General features: G+C 41.0%; 1 protein-coding gene across 1 annotated transcript in view; it reads left to right on the top strand.

Moving 5' to 3' along the window:
- Positions 1–658: 658 nt before the first annotated feature.
- srm (spermidine synthase) overlaps positions 659–22,454 on the top strand; it is a 30,397-nt gene continuing 8,601 nt past the window's right edge. The window contains exons 1-5 of the mRNA XM_063032999.1: positions 659–1,059; positions 11,202–11,322; positions 14,667–14,759; positions 18,001–18,154; positions 19,221–19,304. Of these exons, the coding sequence (XP_062889069.1) occupies positions 929–1,059; positions 11,202–11,322; positions 14,667–14,759; positions 18,001–18,154; positions 19,221–19,304 (583 nt within the window). The 5' untranslated portion in view covers positions 659–928. The remainder of the gene's footprint in view (positions 1,060–11,201; positions 11,323–14,666; positions 14,760–18,000; positions 18,155–19,220; positions 19,305–22,454) is intronic.

Consider the following 22,454-nt stretch of genomic DNA (forward strand, 5'->3'; position numbering starts at 1 on the left):
CCCCCCAGTGCCCCTCACTGATCTTGTCCCCAAGTGCCCCTCACTGATCTCACCCCCAAGTGCCCCTCACTGATCTCTCCCCCCAGTGTCCCCCACTGATCTTGCCCCCCAGTGCCCCTCACTGATCTTGTCCCCAAGTGTCCCCCACTGATCTTGCCCTGAAGTGCCCCTCACTGATCTCGCCCCCCCAGTGCCCCTCACTGATCTCGCCCCCAGTGCCCCTCTCTGATCTCGCCCCTCACTGATCTTGCCCCCCAGTGCCCCTCACTGATCTCGCCCCCAGTGCCCCTCTCTGATCTCGCCCCTCACTGATCTTGCCCCCCAGTGCCCCTTACTGATCTTGCCCCCCCGTGCCCCTCACTGATCTTGTCCCCAAGTGCTCCTCACTGATCTTGCCCCGAAGTGCCCCTCTCTGATCTTGCCCCCCAGTGCCCCTCACTGATCTCGCCCCCCCGGTGTCCCTCACTGATCTCGTCCCAACCACTTCCTCCAGCTCACCTCTCACCGGCTGTTAGCTCTGCCCGGGCCGCCGCTGCCGACCTAACGCCCCCTCCGCCTCGACCAATCCCGATCGCAGAAGTGAGGTTGCGTGGGCGGGGCTGACGGTGGATTGGCCGAGGCCGTAGTCAGTCTGGCGCCGGCTCTCCATAAAGCCGAGCGGCGCGGCGCGTGTGGTCTCCTGGCTCATCGTGGTGCGACTGCGTTGCTGCCGGCGTGCGGGCGGGCGGGCAGGCAGGCAGGCGTCGGTGCCTCCACCACAGGCAATCAGAGCCGGCCGGTCGGCCCTGAGCTACCGAGAGATACCCGGCCGTCGGGCACCCAGGGATACCCGAGCAAGCCCGACAGACACTGAGCGAAACCCGTCAGCAGGCCCCACAGGCACCGAGCGAACCTGGTCGGCGGTTCTGGAGCGCACCGGCATCCGGCAATGGACATCATAAAGAGCGGCTGGTTCACTGAGACCTCCACACTATGGCCGGGCCAAGCCTTGTCGCTGGAAGTGGAAGAGATCCTCTACCATCAGAGATCTTCTTTTCAGGACGTGGTTGTCTTCAAAAGGTCAGAAAATTCCAGCCGATTCTGGAAGATAACAACGTGTATGGCTCGTTTATAAAAAGGAAGGGAATGAAAATGTCCCTGTGAGTGGTTGTAGTAGATCAGCGCAGGTTAGGCCCGGTGCGAAACTGACACCCGGCCGGCCACCCGTGCAGGGGAAATCCCAACCTTACTAACGTGTCCGGAGCATTTAATCGCATCTGCTTTTGTGTAGCGCCATTGACGTGGCAAAGACGTGCTAAGGTGAGCGATATATCAAGTAAAATCTGGCACGGAACCCCCTGTTTGGGCTAGGTCAACGAAGTAGCGTCTTAAAAGTGGGAGGGAGGTATTTTTTAGTGGGTCCGGGGGTTAGTTCTAGGGTCGAGGGCCTAGACATCTGTAACGACTGCCAGTGGTTGCATTGGTTTGTCAGAGAGGTTGAAATCAGTGAAATAAAGTTATGAGAGCAATTATTAACGGAGGAGGGTAGGCGTGGATTTAAACCTGAAGATACAGATAGAGCACCCCTTATCTGAAATGTTTGGGTAGGAAGTATTTCGGATTTTGGGATATTTGGCTCTATATCAGGTGATGCCTTGAGGATACCAAATCTAAACAGAAAATCCATTTGCATCGCATATACCCTGAAGGTAATTTTGTACAATAATTTTCTGCATGAAACAATTCTGTGTACATTGAATCATCAGAAAGATAAGCTGTTGCTACCTCAGCAGCCCAGGTGGACAGTTAGTGGCGATTTGACATCACTATCATTCCCTACTGGTAAGGAAAATTTGTCTTACACTTGTTCATCACACGTATGTACTGATTCGGCTGTTCAATGTTAGACTTTCATCAGCAATAATCTTGGCAAACTTATCAATGAATTGTGCTTCATCCGCCAGAAGTGGGATCTCACAGTGGCCACTCATTTTAACTCCACCTCCCATTCCCATACTGTCGTGATGAGACCACACTCATATTGGAAGAACAACACCTTATACTCTGTCTTGGTATTCTCCATCCTGATGGCATGAACATTGATTTCTCAAACTTCCAGTAATCTCTTCCACCTAAGTCCTTCACTATTCCCTCTCTTACCTATCTCCTTGCTCACCCATCGCCTCCTCCCTTTTCTTTCTTCCATGTCCTTCTGTCCTCTCCTACCAGACTCCCCCTTCTCCGGTCCTGTATTTCTTTCACCAATGAACTTTCCAGCTCTTTATTTCATCCCTCCCCCTCCAATTTTCACCTGTCACGTTGTTTCTCTCTTTTCTCCACCACCTTTCAAATCTAATCCTCGTCTTTTTATCTCTCCAATCCTGCCAAAGGGTCTTGGCCCAAAATGTCAACTGTACTTTTTTTTTCCATAGATGCTGCCTGGCCTGCTGAGTCCCTTCAGCATTTTGTTCTGTGTTGTCTGGATTTCCAGTTTCTGAAGATTTTCTCTTGTTTGTGAATGAATTTCTCTGCTGCTTCATGATCAAAAGACACTTTGTTGCCACAAATCATTTACAAATTTAATACGGTATCTTTTCTTAAATTTCTGAAACCAGCCTGCTGAATATTCCTTCAATTTTCTGTTCATTGTTGTTTCACGATCAGTATACCATTAAGTGGCAGGTGTTCACTCCGATTCTGATAAATCCGCTCTTTCCATATACGATCAAGACTTTCATTTTTCACTTTATTCAGTGTTTTTCATTAACTTCTCATTATATATGTGGGGTCACTTTTCAGAACTCTGTTGTTCAGTGACCTGTACGTCACCTGGGAACATTCCCAGCTTCTTGTGGAATTCCCCATTTGTGAAGTCATGTCAATGGTCAAACATTATGGAGTTTGGAGGATTTCAGATTTTGGATAAGGGGTGCTCAACCTGTAATTATAAAATGTGGGCTTTGCTGACTTGGAGAACTGCTGGTACCACCAAGTTGTTAGTGGACTGGAGGAGGTTAGAGAGGCAAGAATGTTTACATTTTAGCTTTGTCAGATTGTGTATCAGTGATGCCAGCAAATTTTCAAAAGGTAGTTGAATTGGATTTGAGACTAAGGGTGTGGGGTGGTAAAGTTTTGGATATCATGCTTGTGTTTTATCGAAAAGTAGAATAGCAGTGCACTCATTAACCATCTCTGCCCTGTCTTAATGTTAACTTTCGTTTTGCTAGGTCAATTCATAATTTTGAGTCATTTCATAAGGTAGAAATAAATGTGAAGGCAATTGTATTCTAAAGTAAATTGCAATTCATCTTTGGGTTTTTATTCTGCCTTTAGTTAGAATACAAACAAAATATATTTGAACTTGTCTAATCCATTGTGCTCAAACAAGTTCTTACATACTGTCATATACCAGTCATTGAAAGTGGGCATGCAGGTACAGCAGGCGGTGAAAAAGGCGAATGGTATGCTGGCATTCATAGCAAGAGGATTCGAGTACAGGAGCAGGGAAGTACTACTGCAGTTGTACAAGGCCTTGGTGAGACCACACCTGGAGCATTGTGTGCAGTTTTGGTCCCCTAATCTGAGGAAAGACATTCTTGCCATAGAGGGAGTACAGAGAAGGTTCGCCAGATTGATTCCTGTGATGGCAGGACTTTCATATGATGAAAGACTGGATCAACTAAGCTTATACTCGCTGGAATTTAGAAGATTGAGGGGGGATCTTATTGAAACGTATAAAATCCTAAAAGGATTGGACAGGCTAGATGCAGGAAGATTGTTCCCAATGTTGGGGAAGTCCAGAACGAGGGGTCACAGTTTAAGGATAAAGGGGAAGCCTTTTAGGACCGAGATGAGGAAAAACTACTTCACACAGAGAGTGGTGAATCTGTGGAATTCTCTGTCACAGGAAACAGTTGAGGCTAGTTCATTGGCTATATTTAAGAGGAAGTTAGATATGGCCCTTGTGGCTAAAGGGATTGGGGGTATGGAGGGAAGGCTGGTACAGGGTTCTGAGTTGGATGATCAGCCATGATCGTACTGAATGGCGGTGCAGGCTCGATGGGCCGAATGGCCCACTCCACCTATTTTCTATGTTTCTATAAGATATAGGAGCAGAATTAAGCTCTTTGGTCATTAAGTCTGCTCTGCCATTTCATCATTGCAGATCCATTTCGCTCACCGGCCCAATCTCTTGGCTTTTCCCCATATCCCTTCTTGCCCTGACTAATCTGTCAATCTTTGCCTAAGTGTACCCAATGATTTGGCTGGCCTCCACACCCACCTGTGGCACCAAATTCCACAGAATCACCACTCTCTGGCTAAAGAAATTCTTCCTTATCTTCATTCTAAATGGATATCCCTCTGTTTCAAGGTTGTATCCTCAGCTCTTAGACCCCCTACCATAGGAAACATCCTCTCCACATGTACTCTGTCAGATGTTGAAAGGCCTCAGTAGGTTTCAATGAGCTCCCCCCCCACCCCCCCGATTCTTTTGAATTCCAGCGAGTACAGGCCAAGAGCCATCAAGTGCTCCTCATATGATAAGCATTTCAATCCTGGAATCATTTTCATGAACCTCCTCTGAACCCTCTCAAATATCAGCACATCCTTTCTCGGATAAGAGGCCCAAAACTGCTCACAATACTTCTAAGTGTGGCCTCATCAGTGCCCGATAAAGCTGGAATATTACATCCTTGCTTATATATTCTAACCCTTTAGAAATGAATGCTAATGTTGCATTTACTTTTCTCACCAATGACTCAACCTGCAAATTAATCTTTTGGGAATTCTGCTTGAGGACTCCCAAGACCCTTTGCACCTCAGGTTCTTGAATTTTCTCTCAAGATAGAAAATAGTCTGATTTTATGTCTTATCAAAGTGCATGACCATGGGACGCGGACCGGTACCGGGCCGCAAAGCATGTGCTACCGGGTCGTGAGGAAACGATATGAGTCAGCTGCACCTTTCCTCATTCCCTGTCACGCACTGTTGAACTCGAACACAGGGTTGCCAACTGTCCCGTATTTGCCAGGACATTTTGTATGTTGGGCTAAATTGGTTCATCCCGTATTTCCCCCGTTAAGGTAGAGCATTCATATGAAACCTTTCGTGCCAAAATGCTGTGAAGCGAAGAAGCAATTACCATTAATTTATATTGGAAAAACTTTTGAGCGTTCCCAGACCCAAAAAATAACCTACCAAATCATACAAAATAACATACAAAACCGAAAATAAATAACACTAACATACAGTAAAAGCAAGAATGATATGATAAATACACAGCTTATATAAAGTAGAAATGATGTATGTACAGTATAGTTGGGAAGATGAAGGCAAAACCGATTTGTGGGAGAAAAATTCGGCATGTACGCGCAAGCGCGCATCACGCATGCACACGCAGGTGCCCGCACAAGGCTTCATGGTCATGGTAGTCTTTCCTGGGGTAAAGTGTCCCGGGATTTGACTGCTACTTTTGTCCCTTATTTGGGAGTGAGAAAGTTGGCAACCCTAACTGTAAAAGACATGTTGAGGTGAGTTTAACTCTACTTGAAAACCCCCTGCCCCCTGGTCGGCCGGTCCACAAGAATATTGTCAATATTAAACTGGTCCACGGTGCAAAAAAGGTTGGGGACCCCTGCTGTATTGCATCAGCCACTTCTTTGCCTATTTTCCTAATCTGTCTTAAGTCCTTCTGTAGTGCCTCTGCTTCCTCAACACTACCTGCCTTTCCACCTAACTTTGTATTGTTCACAAACTTGGCCACAAAGCCATCAATTCCTTCATCCAATTGATTCCAATTCTCAACTCTTTCTCTGTAGTCCAGGAAATTTGACCTTTAAATGTACAGCTAGCTCCTTTCAGAAGTTATTGCATCTCTTCATCTGTAAGCGTAGTGAAAAGTGATATTCAGCAGTGATTTCTTTAAAATCTGTTAACGTTTTCTCATGCTGCCTTTTGTCCTTTTTCTATTTACGTTGCATTTGTATTCTGTTGTGTAGTTTGAAACTGTTTATTCTGCTTATTCTTTTATAATCCTTCATCATTATGTGGCCTTAACAAATCTCTTTATTTTTTGTTTAAGAACTCCAGCTTTCCAGCGTTTCATGCAATGGTGCTGTTTTAATGTTGAGGTCTAATCTTGTAAATGTTGACACTCCCTTTAAAGGTTTGATTTGTATTACTCCAGCTGAGGCATAACCAATGTTTTAATCAGCATATTGCGTAGCTGCCTTGCCATTGTCCTCACTTAAGCCACCAATCTTTGGCTTTTAATGAGTGGTCTTGGTTTGTTGCACTACTTTTCAAGAACTTGTAGACATACACCCAGATTTTAATGCCCTAGATTCATTTTAGAACTGGAGTTTTCCCCCATTTTAGCTGTTGTATGTCAGCCCACATAAGTCAGTGCGAAAGATCCTTCTCAAAGTTTATTACATTTGTGATTTGTCATCACTGCATACCCATCCAGTTTATCAGCTATTATGCATTTAATCCAAAGTAGTCAACTGAGAGCAAATGAATGAGATTTTTTTTAAGAACTGCATTGATTATAACATTCTATAGAAAACAAATCTTACACCCATGCAGCACAGAAACATGGCCAATTGTGTCTGTGCCTGTCACCAACTTCCATTTACACTTAATTACTTACTCCTGTTATGCTTCTGGTAATTTGGGTTCTCCATTTCTCTCTGTCCTTGGCCATCTCTTCTCTGGTGTGGTTCAGAGTCCTCATTTCTGCCTCTATGTACTACACCAAACTGTTTTTAGTCTCCCATATTTAATCCGCCCTTCAGGGGTCCAATGAAGGAAGGTCTGTCTTAATGGAGTTGACCTTTCTTCTCATCATGTGCCATTTACACCAAACTTGCATTAAGCCCCATTTTTAAAAATTCTTCCCTTTAATTTCCCTCAGATTCTACCACTCAGCTACAGGGGCAGTGGCAGTTTATAATGGCCAATCAACCTACCATCCTTGCATCTTTAAAATATGGGAGGAAACTGGAGTATTCTCTGAGGCTACGTCCACACTAGACCGGATAATTTTGAAAATGCCGGTTTCGCATAAAAACGAAAGGCGTCCACACAAGGCGTTTTTGAAAATACCTCCGTCCACATTAAAATGGGTATTTGGGCGAATCTCCTCCTACTGGGCATGTGCAGGACACATCTACAGAAAACAAGCGAAGAGGAAACGGTATACTTGGTGCATGTTTGTCCAGTTACAGACTAGAAAAACTTAAAAGGAAATTGCCAAACAACGGACAGCTGTTGGCTCTCGCGCAGGAGGACTTAAAACTAAAAAAAACAAATACTGGAGTGTATGGAGGCAACCGACAGGGAGTTCACAGACAGTATGACCCGGCTGACGACGAACATTGAAAAACTGACTAACTCTGTTGCAGAGGGATTTGCAATGATGAGGAATATGATGGCTTCCCCCCCCCCCAAGTACTTTTCACCACCACAATACCAGCTTCACAGCCACTACAGTAGCTACACATATGGACACACAGACCCCCGGGTGGCCCCACTCCCACAGAGGTGTCACCCTGAAAACATTTCCGACAGCCATAGTCTCTTCACTGATGAAAGGGACGACAGGTTTTTTAAAACCTCCGGTTACCCTGTACACACTAAAATGCCCAACCGGTGTTTTCAGATTTAAACACTCTGGAAAGCGTTTTAGAAAAGCTCCGTTTTCAGGGGAGGAAAAGGCCGTTTCAGTGTGGATGGAGGGTCAAAACGAAGAGAAAAAGCTTCGGTTACGGATTTATCCAGTCTAGTGTGGATGTAGCCTCAGTTACTGGCTTCACATCTACACCCAGCATCATTGCTGCAGGCAAACAGTGTTGTCCTGTAAACAGTGCTAGGATGGGAAAGCAAGCAATTGTCACTATTGTGGAAGTTACTTCAGATTTTGAAATCCTTTTGGGGGAGATCATCTAGACTATGGACATGTATTGAAATAGATTTGATTCCAAAGTCTTTTGCCAAAATGTTTTACTTTACCAGTGGCTTACCATTGTTTATTGCTGCTGATGTGAATGAGCTCCGATACGATACAGCGCACATGAGAAGTATTAACTTTACAATATGTTTGTGCACTTGCATTCTGTTTAGCGATTAGTTGTGGCAAATGCTGGGGAGTAGGGATGGAGTGTGTGTGTGTGTGTCCCACACCTTGAGCACATCTTAAATTATTGCTTGATCAAACCATGTGTTCTTCCTTCAGTGTTGTCCCATCTATAATATCCTTATTTGAAACAACAGTGATAGAACCTGGGTTTCTTGACCGTGCACCCTGTTTGTAATCCGTCCTGCTGATCTTACTTTCAAACCATTTCAACTTGTTGGCCTGTTTATTCTCTGGAGTATAGACTAATCAATATGAAGCTCAAATGTTCATGACTCTGAACATTTGAACATCAATATCTTGTGTATATACAAGAAGCTCAGAAGTAGATGGAAGTGCACTTTTGAGAAAGTTCCCAGACTTCACTGGAGACAGACATTGTCTCCAAAAATTAAGAATTTTTAATTCAAGTGTGTGGTCTATTGTATTCCACCCTTTACGTTGACCCAGCATCAGGAACAAAGTAAATAAGCTTAAGAGACAGATCTCTTCAGATTTTGTGCTGATGTTCAATTTGAATAATGCATGTATTTATTAAAGTTTGATTTCTGTGGTATTAATTACCTCGTTTTTCTCTTTCCACTGATTTCTTCCTGTACTTGGCATGCTAATTTGTTCACTGTCACAGATAATAGCTGAATCAGCAGAAATATTCCATAACTGTTTATTTGCCAGTTCAAGCAGTATTCACAGTACATTAAAGAGTCGATTTTTACTGACAGTTACTTAGTACAGTCTTTCTTTCCTGCAACAAACCTTGTGTTGTTCTATTGATTTGAAGGAAAGGTGAGGAGGCAATTAACATGTAAAACTATTATAGGATCAAGCTTCAAGAGGAACAGAAGCAACACCCAAAATTTTGGTTGTAAGGTTTTAGATGGGGTAGAGAAAAGAGAAGGATGGCTTTGAGGGTGTGATGAAAGGAGCAGAAATATCTTTGAAGAGGTTTTGTACCATTCAAGACAAGTGAAACAAATACAAATACAGATAGCGTATGAAATACCCTGGTTTCCTTGGCTGCGTAAGTCTAGGGGAGACGCTCTCAAGTCCCACCAAACTCATGAGATTGAGACAGCTCGTCCCACCCCAAACCCTGGTTTGTGTGGATGCTATGTGATTTGCTCCCCTGTTACAAATTAGTACCACAAAATAACAGGCAGTGCACTGCATATGATGAAAGGAATGACATTTAAAGGTTCAAAGGTACAACTTACTATCAGAGAAATGTATACAATATACATCCTGAAATGCTTTTTCTTTGCAACCATCCACGAAAACAGAGTGCCCCAAAGAATGAATGACAGTTAAATGTTAGAACCCCAAAGTCCCGCCCCAGCTCCCCTCCCTCCTGTGCGTAAGCAGCAGCAAGCAACAATCCCCCTTCCCCCCCACCCCACCAGCAAAAAAAAACATCGGCACCCAGTATTCAACATACCGCAGGTTCTCTCTCTCCCTGATAAGGGAGAAAGAGGTGTCTCCAATTTCCCACCGAGCGGGAAGACATAACAAACAACTCGCTGGTTTATGATGTTAAGAGGCTGAAAGCAGAACAGAGCTGCTAAATGAAACCTACAGCATAACAGTAAAGATGTGAACCAGGGCTTTACATATATCTGGTAAGAGAATTGCTGATTAGCAATGCCACACCTCCACCTTTTTTGCCTCCCTGTCTGTCCTTTTTAAAACATCTGGCAGTCATTCATGCCCTTGAGTCATTCAAGTTGTTGTAATGGGCACCGCATCATTGTTCCATGTTTTGATCCATGTTCTAAGTTCATACGCCTTGTTTATGATACTCCTTGCGTTAAAATACACATCTCAAACCATCGGGTTGAGTGCATCTTTGCTCTATCATCTGCTTATCCTTCCTCTCAAACTCTCTACAAGCTGTCTCTACTTGTGCGCCAACTGCCCCATCCTCTGCCTCTTCACTTTGGTTCCCACCCCCCTGCAAATCTAATAGCATTGGCAAACCTCCCTGCCAGGATATTGGTCCTTCTCGGATTCAAGGGCAACCCGTCCTTTTTGTACAGGTCCGAATGATCCAGAAATCTGAATCCCTGCCCACAGCATCAATCCTTCAGCCAGGCATTTATCTGCCACCTTATTCTATATTATTCTATTCCTATACTCACTATTGCATGGTACAGGCAGCAATCCCAAAATTACTACCCTTGAGGTCCTGCTTAGCAGTTTCCTTCCTACTCCCACTATTCTGCTTTCAGGACCACCTCCTTTTTCTACCTATGTTGTTGGTACAACATCCTCTCACTGCTCACCCTCCCATTACAGGATATTGTGGAAGCGTTCAGAAACATCACAACCCCTTGGCACCTGGGAGGCAAACTACCATCCGTGTTTTTTTTTGTGACACAGAATTGTCCATCTGTATCCCTAACTATAACATCCCCATCTGAGCCACAGTGCCAGAGGCACAGCCATTGTTTCTTCCCCTGGGTGGGTTCTCTCCAGCCCCCCCCCAACAGTACTCAAATCGGAGGAGTATTTATTGTTAAGGTGAAGGGCCACGGGGGTACTCTCCACTACCGGACGTGCTCTCTTCCCTCTCCTGACAGTCACATACTTATCTGTCTCCTGTGGCCCCGATGTGACTACTTGCCTGTAGCTCCTATCTATCACCTCTTCACTTTCCCTAAGAAGGCAAAGATCATTGAGCTGCAGCTCCAGTTCCCTAACTCAGTCTCTAAGGAGCTGCAGCTCGATGCACTTGGCACAGCTGAGACCATCAGGGAGTCTGGAAAGTCTCATGGATATCCCACATCTGACACAGAACAGAGAACTGGTGCAGTCATATCCACTATTATTAAGTTAGAGGGAAAAAGAGATATGAAAATAACTTATCTCCTTACCTCGCTGAAGCCCGGATGAGCCAAAGCCCTACTACTCTGACTCGTGCTACTCCTATGGCCTCTACCTTTTATCCCCGACAAGCTACTGCGTCTGCGCACTTCTCCCAATTGAATCGCCTGCGAAAGAAACTGCTTGCTTATTGCACACATTTAGATTAAAGTCTATTGTATTCTCTTAAAATTGATAATTAAATTATTGCTTTTCTTCTGTGCAGCAAAAGCTATGGTAATGTGTTGGTGCTGGATGGTGTGATACAGTGCACCGAAAGGGATGAGTTCGCGTACCAAGAAATGATTGCAAATTTAACCTTGTGCAGCCATCCTAATCCGAAAAAGGTAAAGTTAAGACACATTTTACTTGTCAAAAGCTTTGGGTAATGAAAATGTCTCCTAAACTTGGCATTGATTTTAAGAAAGTACGGGGGGAATTGGAGAACAATAAGTTGCTAAGATGTGATGGTCTGCCTCAAGAAAATTCCATTGTTTCTTGAACTGTTTTCACAGTTTGGAAAGTGGTGAGTATAAATCTGCTATTTAAGAAATGATAGAAAGTAAAATATTGAACCTTGCATCAATTAACCAGAAAACTCTGGTTGAAAAAGCTAATATATTTTATTATGGAAAAGGTACCAGGGCACACGAGGGGGAACAAGATGGTTAATAACAATTTTTGAAAGGGTAATTGTGTCTCTCAGCTTTGGTAGTTTTTGAAGTTGTACATAGCCTGATGAAGGGAAATCAGTAGATGTTGGATATCATGACTTTCAGAAGGCATTCCTTAAAGTGCACATGGAAAATAGTTCAACAAAAAATTCCCCATTTCTTAAATAAAATTGGAAAATATTAGTTATCACTTGCTGATGATGACCTGTTGATCATTGTAGAAGGAAACACCATATTTACCAACTGTCTTAATGATACTGGCAGTATGCAAGACCCATTGCACTAGATCCTTTTCCACATGGCACTGCATGAAACCTCGTCATATGGAGTCTATAAATATCAGAATTTAGAAAAATAAAAAGTGATTGCATTGAAGCATACAAAATCATTACAAAACTTGGTAGAAACAAAGCAGAGGTAATTGGGCATATAGGTGTGCCCAGAAACCTGATGTCAAAGTAAAGACTGGCAATTCTCAGAGGGGGTGTGGAGAAATTTCTTCACTTCAAGGTCAGTAATATTTGAAATTCTGTACTCGTGGTTGTCGGTAGTCAGATTTTTTGATATTAAGAGAATCAAGGGATATTGTATTCATAAAGTGGTTCTGAGGTCAGCTGTTATCTTATTGGGTAGTTGCAAGAGGCAAAATTTAAATCTTAAATTGTAACAGACTAACCCTCAATATTGATCTTGCTTGTATGATTTTGCGGTTTAAAACAAGTCAATCCACACTACTAAATGTTCACTGGATGTTTTGAGAATATACAAGATTCACTAACCCAGTTGAAATTTGTCTATGTAGAGCAATGAATTGTTGGTATTTCAAAATATTGAACATTTGGTTTGGTGCATTATCTTCCAATGGTGTCTATAGTGATCCTGTCCTCTAGCTGCATCTTACCTTTCCAATTGCCCAAATTATTTCATGCTGTTTTTGATGCAGAGTTTCTTTAAATGTGGCCTTTTTTAAATAATGCCAACACAATAAATAGCTTTTGACTGATTGCATATAGTAAGCATGTTAAATACATGAATGTTGTTGTAGTTGATTTTCTGACTGCCTACACAGTATGCATTTTATGCAATATGTAAGATATACTTTTGCTTAAAGATAGTCATAGAGCACAGAAGCAAGCCCTTTGCCCAAATGGTCAATGCCAACCTTGATTCCCATCTAATCTAGTCCCATTTGTCCAAGTTTGGCTCATATCTCTCCAAATCTTTCCTATCCAAGTCTTAATGTACCTGCAATGACCCATTCCTCTGGCAGTTCATTTCATAAACTGACCGTTCTAGGTGGGGGGGAAAAAAGTTGTCCTCTGGTTTCTATTAAGTTGCCCTAAAATGCTCCCCCACTGACACCTCAGTCACAGGTCCAGCTTCTTTTTCCCAAGGGTAGGTCAAGATATGCCCTCTCCCTAGAGCCTTCAACATATTGCCTAAGGTAACTTCCCTGAACATTGAACAAATTCCACCCCATTTAAGGCATCTTGAGTTGTATTTTTTATGTAACTGTATGTTTACTGCTATCTTGTATGTACGATATGACTATTGGTACCGTGTTTTGCATCTTGGCCCCAGAGGGATGCTGTGTTGTTTGGCTGTATTTATGGGGATTTGTGTAAGGTTGAATGACAATTAAACTTGAACTTTATAGGGAATTGTGGTCAGATGCCTTGCAATTCCTGTACCAGGTGGTGATGCAGCTGGTCAGGGCACTCTGTATGGTCTTCCTGTAAAAATTGATTAGAATGGGGGTGGGGTGGGGTTGTGCCTCATTCACCTTAATCTCTTCAAGAAGTAGAAACACTGCTATGCCATCTTGACAAAAGGATGTTGAGGGACCAGATGAGGTCGTCTGTTATATGCACTCAGAAATTTGGTGCTTCTAACTCTATTTGCAGAGAAGTCCTTTATGTGCAGTGAGGAGTGGTTATCCTGCACCTTTCTGTGCTCTGCAATCAACTCTTTGGTCTTGTCCACGTTGAGACTCAAGTTGATGTGCTTGTTCCATTCCATCGGTTGCTCTGTCTCCTCTCTGTATGCTGTCTTGTTGATGAAGCCAACCAGAATAGTGTCATCAGTGAACTTAATGATTCGGTTTCAACTGCATCTAGCAATACAGTCATGCTTCAGTGGCATGAACAACAGCAGGCTGAACACGCACATTTATAGAATATCTTGAGGAGTGTGGACATCAGTAAGATGTTCTCTATTCAATGTAATACTTTTAAATTGTAGTTACTATTCGTGGCTATCCCTCGAGGTCAAGGATGATGGTCTTCGTCCTGAAGAAGTGGCCAACAGAGCGAAGACGCCTGTGCGTGTATTTGTTTAACATGTACTTGATGTTGCACTCCAAGAAGCTCACAATACTTCACAAATCAACCAACCGATTCCAACGGCATGGAAACCACGATGATTGGAGCTGATGGATTTGTTGCAGCCTTTATCCGCCTTCACAGCCATTGAGTTCGAAGTAACTTCGTCCGCCTGTTCCACCGTTGAGGTCTTGGTTGGATTGTTCTTTGTCAGGGACCTCACCCTGGACTTTACCACCACGGGTGACCCTACCAGGAGCATAGCTCCAGGCGGCATTGCTCTCAGGATCACAGGACCACACAAGCTTCTCCACCATGACAAGGTGACAATCCACGGAGAAGATTATAATTACTATTTTAATATGTAATTATTATTATCACTTAAGAAACCACCGAAACTAATTTCTTAGCAGAGGAACACAAATAGCATTGTCAAATGACCGGACTTTTCTGGTGATTGAGGGATGGATTTAGATTGGGGGAAGATGAGAGAACTTTGAATTGTTTCATGGAATCTTATGTAAATACCTGATTGGGGATTGCCTCATTAGAGCATCACTTTGCCACTAGTGTGCACAAGTGCAGTATTTTTCAGGAAAGTTATGCCCACAATTTACTGAGGTTGCCTTTTTGTGTATATTCTTAAATGTGATTAAAATATTTTGTAAATACTGTTTGTTTCTTGTTATATTTTAGGTGCTTATAATTGGTGGTGGTGATGGTGGAGTATTGCGAGAAGTTGTGAAGCATTCCACCGTGGAGTCTGTAGCACAGTGTGAAATCGATGAGGTAATGGGAACACGTCCCTTCATGTGGATTACATTTTGAATATCTTTAATGGGACTTGGGGATTGCACACTGGTCCAGAATTTACACTCACTTATGCTCCCCACAAAGATACAGTAGTTTTTGTGCCAAGAGTTTCCGGAATTTTATTATCTGGGAGACATCTGTTCACAAGGTTCCTTGGTGGCCATCAGCTGATGTCATCAAGTTGGCTGAACAGTGGATTCATTTAAAGAATATACGCAAGCAGCAAACTAGGAAGCAATTTTTTAATAATGTGCCATACAGGAATCTGTAACCTTAAGTGTTCAAAATGGCTATAAAGTTTAGAGCACAAGATTAAATTAAAAATTGAGATACAAATTATTTTGAAATGTACAGGGGCGTTATGATGAGTACAGACAATTAGACTGGGGTACATAATTACTGCTCAGCGAGCCATGAGTTAATTTGCAAAAAAAAAAGTCATAAGTGAAATTTTCAGTATTTTTGCTTTTGCAGTGAGACTGTGTCATAAGATAGTTTAAATGTAAGTTCCTTAATGATTTCAGCTCCATTTGGATGGAAATGACATCAGTACAATCTATTGCTGATTATTTGATCCATGCCAGTGTTTATGCTCCTATAAAAGCCTCCAAGCTGCTTCATAATCTCGTTAACGTGTCATTCTTATGCCTATTCCTTCACTTGTTATCCAGCTTAGAGCATGCTATTTGCAGCAGTTATTATGTGGTATTGAATTCTACATTTTTACCACTGAGCTAGACAATTTCCTCTGAATTTCCTGCTGAGCTTACTTGGAATGAATCATATGACTGACTTGTCTTATTGCAGAGGTCTTATTGGTTATACAGGTGAGGAAAATTGGGAAGATGAGGTTCATAAACTTGAAATAATTTTGCCTTATAGTACTATGGAAATGAAATCCATTAATGATCTAACTTTAAATGTGAAGCAGCATTCACAGCTGTTGCATTCCCGTAGAGCTTTTTCTTAGTCTTGTTCTTCTTTCACCTGTTCCTACCTGGCTTGAATGTTTCTAGCCTTTTCTGATTTTATTTCATGTTTCCAATATGTGCAGTGTTTTGGATTTTTATTCCCAAGAACCTACTGGTTGTTCAGTCAGTTTTCTATTGTTCATCATTCCTTGTGTGGGTGGATGGTAGTCAAATCAGTTGGAAAGACAAATAGCCTGCTATGTTATAAGAAGATATAGAAATATAACATAAATCAACAAATTACATCTGATTTCAAGAAAATCATTTATTTTGATCAAATATCAAAACCTACCTGTCTCGTTGCAAAATGTTGAAAAGCTTCACTGGATCCTATGCAAGTTGGTAATTTGCTTTGCTATAACACTGAATTTACTCGCATTAGTTATCCCAATCAATGTGTGACAATCTTATTGTAAGGAATAATTAACCTGGAGTGCAGAAGAATGAGTGGTAATCATATAGAGGTATTTGGCTGAGACTAGAACTAGAGGTAATGGATGCAGGGCAAGAAGTGAAATATTTCAGGAGAGTCTGAGGGGGAGCTCTTAACTGTGAGTTTGGTGTGAGCGTGGAATGAGCTGTCAGCAGAAGTGGTTGATGCAGGAAATTTGGATAGAAACATGAATGAGAGTGGTGTGGGGAGCTATGCTCCGGGTGCAGATGAGCAGAAGACCAGCGGAGTGGGCTGGATGGGCCAAAGGACTTGTTCCTGTGCTGTGGTACTCTTTGACTATAACTCTATAGCAATGAGAAATAGCTGTTAATTATAGTGGTTAGATTTCTGATGCTTATAAACATGCATTAAGTACGAAAGCAAGAAGCTATGATGAATCTCCCTAAACAGCTAGTAAAACTACAACTAAAATACTCAATTTTTGATGTTCTGTTTCAGGAGGATAAGATCTTGTAGAAGCTTGGGAAAAGACAGTCTTAAAAAGATCCTTGAGTTAGTCCCCAAGTTAATTAGAAAACGTGGGATTGTTCTTGTGTCAAAGAAAGTTGAGAAGAGATTTGATAAATAATTAAAACTAAGTGGAAGCTATTCACATTGGTAGATGAGTTGTAGGGGGTGAAGATTAAAGTGCTTAGCAAAAAACCTGTAGACAACCAGAGAGAAATTAAATGTCACTGCCTGAGGATTGTGAAAGCGGAAATGATTATGATTTCAAGAAGAAATTATGTAAGTAATTTATTTTTCACTGTTGCAGTTTATTTAAATGGTTCAGAGATTGAATGAAAAGCTGGGATGAGTTTGATGTGCTGAATTCGTGCATTCTGTATTGTATGATTGTGATTCCATAACCTGCGCTTTGGTGGGGGCAAGAGGGGGGGGTATTTAGCATGCATAGATTTCTATTTGGGATAATGATTATTATATAATAAAGGAACTTTTCAGATATTATAAAATGTATTACAGGTATTTTATTTTCTCTAATATAAAAATAGAAAATGCTGGAAGAACTCAGCAGGTCAGGCAACATATATAGGAAGAGTAACAGAATTAACCATTGAAGTCATTTTGGTGGGGGCATCTGAGTCTTTACAGCATTTTGTTTTTTAAATTTTTATTTTAGATTTCCAGCATTTCTATTTCTTTAATTTTACACTTCTATTTTCCTGTTGGTTTTGTAATTTGTATAGAGTGATAAGGAAGTTGCTGGATTAACTGTGTTAAATGGTTTTCCTCAGTCTTCTACGTGGCTCGTACTCTGTACAGATCTACTTCTCTGTTACTGGTAACTGCATAAATTTTATCAATAAATTGAGCATATCAGGGCATAATTTCCATGTAATACAGAAATTGTTTTACAAACTGGTGTGACAGAAATATTTCTGCACAGAATCTGTGTTCTTCAATGATCAATTAAACTGTTTGGAAGTGGTCCATTTTAGGGTTATGATCATTAACTTTCTAATAAGTATATTTAATTCCAACCAAGCTGTCCATTTTCTATTTTTGAATTAATTTTAGTTGTTTTTAGTGAGAAGAACTGAGCTATTTGCCTTTCAAGTGACTTCAGATGTTCCGTGATCTGAAAGTCATTTTGACTCGGTCATGATATGAATAGGATCTTTATTGATGAAATTATTATCCCAACTTCTCCCACAGCCAGAGGCAAGTTCCTTACCATGCCCTGTTTTCTATTTGTTACACTGGCAAGATACTTACTATTTATTAAGTGAACATGTGACACTGTGGTACACTTGCATTACCTGAATTTTGAATTTTGTTTTTAAATCTTTAGGATGTAATAAAAGTTTCCAAACGATACCTTCCTGGTATGGCTGTGGGTTTCTCGAGCCCAAAGTTGAAACTCCATGTTGGTGATGGCTTTGAGTTCATGAAGGAGAACCAGGATGCATTTGATGTAATTATCACTGATTCCTCAGATCCAGTAGGTACGAATACTGAAGAGTCCAACTGGCAATGAGTGAGGATGAATGGCTGCTGGATTCCAGCAGCTTTCCTGAAGAAGTGGAAATATTCTCAAATGTTTAAAGAGTGGATATTTTGAGAATAACACCCTCCTGATATTTGACTGCATCTCATGATCTTAACCGAACTTAATAAGCTTGTTGATGAAAGGTCAATTTGTAGTTCTTTGGTCTTTGGACAAAAAATTATTTGGAAGAGCTAGGTTCAGAACATGGTAAATAAATTTAGGTCTGTCAGAATATTATTCTTCAGTTGAAATGTAGGATTTTAGAGAAAGCTCAACACATTTGAAAATTCAGTTACTATTATCCAGTGGATGAGCCTACATTAGTCATTGGTGTCTATCATGCAAACTGCTTGTAATCATTGCCACAAGCTGTTCCATGCAATGATGGGTGTAAGATGGCACTTTATGTATTTTGTCCTTAGCTGATTGAACTGTCTGGTTCTAATTTACCATCATCCTTAAAACATTAACATATTAATTCAAAAATGTCTCCTTCCAGTCCTTTAGCCTAAAAAGAACCCTTCTATTAATATGTAAATATTTCAGTAGAATACTGAGCTATGTCATTAATGCAGAAGAGGCTTTATTCAAGTGCAGCTATGTACTTCTACTGCTCACAAAAATGGTCTGACTTTCGTGAGTACCAGTTTTTCTAAATTAGCCTGAACTTCTTCAGTGACTGTTACTAGTGGAAGCCTTGCATTTTGTGTAAGCTTTGAAGGCTAGATGGTTACTGATTTATTGCTGATAGTCCATAATGTTTAGCACCTGTCATTGCACCCTTAATTCAGCTATTCTAGGAATAAATGCATTTTCCATTTCTCCACATCAAGAGCTTGTTAATTAAGGTCCAGTTATATTTACCAAATTACTAAGTGGGTGAAAGGGGCTCGAGGTCAACTGTGTAAGTATGAAATATGCTTGTAATTAATGATCTTTTTAATCTATGCACATCTTATTTGTTCTACTATCTTGTTAACTGATGTTCTTGCTCTTTTACTTTTCTTTCATCTGACTCCAAGGTCCCGCTGAGAGTCTATTTCAAGAATCGTACTATCGACTGATGAAGAATGCATTGCGTGAAGGTGGAATCCTTGGTGCGCAAGGTTAGAAGTTGGTATTTTTTTGCACATAGAATTTGTGCTTTATTATCGTTTCCTGATACTCTGAATTTTATTTTTTCTACTTTCCAACTTGAAGTAGTGTATATAATTAAATCTTGATTTCTTAATCATATTTTCCTTAATCGTATTTTCCTTAATAAACTATTTTTAAAGTTGTTTATCATGGGGATATGAAGCTGTTGTTTTAATTTCCATTCCTTCACTTGGTAAATTAAGCTGTGTCACCGAGGCCAAAAGAATTATGTTTTACTGTAATGCTACAAGCAGTATTGTTTTATGGGCTTTGCCTTCAACTTTGTGCCTCGGGTGACTTTTATTCTATTCAACTCTGAGTGGTTCAAACAAGGTAAACTGGGTCACCCAGACACTGGGCCCAGATGATGAGATTATCTGACACAATAAACAGTAATAGTTTAGTAGATCATTAGCAGAAACTTGTTGTGTCCACATTCATTTCCTCTGATTAAGTTATCCCAGAGTAAGAATCAGTTTATCAAACAGTTCACAAAATAGTGGCTGCAAGTGCAGTCTCACAAAATGGCCGCCTCCAGTTCTGTTTACTAATTGTAGTTCTTTCTGGCCACTGTCTCCCTCCTCGATATAAAGATAATTATCTTAAGATCAGTATCCTCCTCATGTTCTGTTGACTGCCCAAAGGACTGCCATGGACCTCCACTATAGGTGTGCAATACTTAAATTATATAAATGTGGAAGTAACATTTACTTACTGAATTTACACACTTTTTATAAAACAGAAGAGGTAACTGTTGGTATAAGAGTGTCATCCTCTAAATTTTACACAAGTTTAGTCTTCTACCTTCTAAGTTGATATACATTAAGCATTAAATTATCAACGTATATAAAATTAGTATTACAGCAGTATGCGATACTATTCTTACCCACAAATGTATTTGACAATTTGATACCCAATTCCAAACCTTACTTCTAATATTTGAGTACTCTATCCTTCATTTGCCTTACCAGCATGTGCTTTAATTACTTTAGTGTGTTTACTCTATTGCCTCCTCCACAACATGTGTCCAGTCTGCAGTCAAGTGAGAAACCAGTGGCAACTCAGTAACAGCACAGTCCCACAAATATTGATCCTATTCAGTGTGTTGGATTGTGAGGTTCTCCTTTGTTAGCACGTCTACTGCTGGCTGAGACAAAGTTCATCTTGCAGATAGCCAGATCTAAAGTCACGTTCCTGATTGTAACATTGTGACTTTACAAAAGGCACTGTTTCCTTCCCTTGGCCACTGTTGCAATATAATATATCTGTCTCACCATTGCATATTGAAAGAAAGACTGATTTTTCACAAGCAAAATAAACAATGAACAGTTGTCATAAGTACTGAAACTGCAATTTTTAAGTTCCTCTGTATTGTCATTTGTTCTGGTAACCAGTGGTGTTCCCCTACATGGCATCTTGATAAACCTTTCCCGATACCATTCACAACAATAATATGTGTTGGTGGGTTACTTAAGGGCATCCAAGTCTTCTTAGGATATTTGCCCACATTGTGAACCCTATTCAAAAGATGTGTTAAATTATTTCCATGTGGAACACTACACCAACACAAAACCTTCCTTTTTCATTGTCACAGCTGCCAGTACTCTTATTGGTTAGTTTAAGTGTGACACAAGGTTACTATTTCTGTGACCAATTCTTTTAGCTGCTTATCTGATACCCAGTTTGGTACTTGATATGCATCAAGTTGTTATAAATTTGTGCCAATCATGGCAGAGGCAACCAACTGGTGTATTTAGCACAAATATCAGTCTTGTGTGTTTTCCTAGTTGTGAGTTCTATGTGATCAATAACCAGGTTTGTTGTGTTTTGAAGGGGCTTCGGAAATTTAAGCAGATCACTTGGGTGTCACTTGGGACACATATTGACCAACCTGATTAGTCTGTATCTGATCTTGATAATTTTCTCCATTAATATCCCATATTTTCTGCTGGAGGACTGCATCTAGGTTTCTAATTCTACTTTATCTAAGGTCTTGACCATTGCTATCTCTGATGCACAGCCTACTCCCAATAATTCCAATAGTCCTCTTTACCTTCTATTTTTGACTGGTTGTCAAAATAATGGGTCACAGAAGTAGCATTTCTGCCTAGTTGTCTCCCAAGAAGATGACTAAGTAACTGTTTAATTGTAGACAGACACCATTATTTCAGTCAGATTAAAAAAAAGTGTGTGCTGGTATCTTGGTACCAAAATGACAAATTCCCCTGTATCTTCTGACACTAAATCCACTCTCTCTGTGTTATGCTGGCTCTATTGTAATTTCATTTGCTTGAGGGTGTGGGGTGGTAAGTTTTCTAGCAGTTTGGTAAACCCTGAAGCAGTCAATCTATGTTGTTTCAACGTCATTGGCTTGAGGTTATCTGACTGACCTGCGTCAGATTCCCATTGATTGTAGCTCAGGCCTCTGCCTTCAACTTCGTGCTTTAGGTGACTTCTTTTGTTCTGTTAATTCTAACTGGTTTAATCAACATGCAAATTGCTGGAGGAACTCAGCAGGTCAAGCAGCATCTATGAAAAAGAGTAAACAGTCACATTTTGGGCTGAGACCTGATGAAGGCCTTGTGTCATGTCAGCACTCAAAAAAAAATTCAGATTTTAGAAGTTCAGATAAAGGTGCTCAACCTGCTTTTCGATAGGCTTATTGTGCATATAAGTTCTGTGTAATAATCTTGTGGAAATTAGTGCTGAAAAACTGTACTAAAATATCTTTAATATGTTAGTTCAATAAGTACATTTAATATCAGAGAAATGTATACAATATACTGCAGTTCTTTTTCTTCGCAAACATCCATGAAAACAGAGGAGTGCCCCAAAGAATGAATGACAGTTAAACGTTAGAACCCCAAAGCTCCCCCCTCCCATGCACAAGCAGCAGCAAGGCAATGACCACCCCCTCCAAGCATTCAAGCATGTAGCAAAGCATCACTAAAGACATAGACTTGCAGTAACCCAAAGACTGCTCATTCACCCGGTAATTTGATATACCACAGGCTCTCTCTCTTTCGCTCCCTAATAAGGGAAAAAGCGGTGTCTCCCCTCTCGCTGTGAAATAGGGACAAAACATTATAAATCAGCAAGTTGTTTTAAAAAAAAAAAAA

Source organism: Mobula hypostoma, chromosome 25 (genome assembly GCF_963921235.1).
Source record: "Mobula hypostoma chromosome 25, sMobHyp1.1, whole genome shotgun sequence".
NCBI classification, from domain to species: domain Eukaryota; kingdom Metazoa; phylum Chordata; class Chondrichthyes; order Myliobatiformes; family Myliobatidae; genus Mobula; species Mobula hypostoma.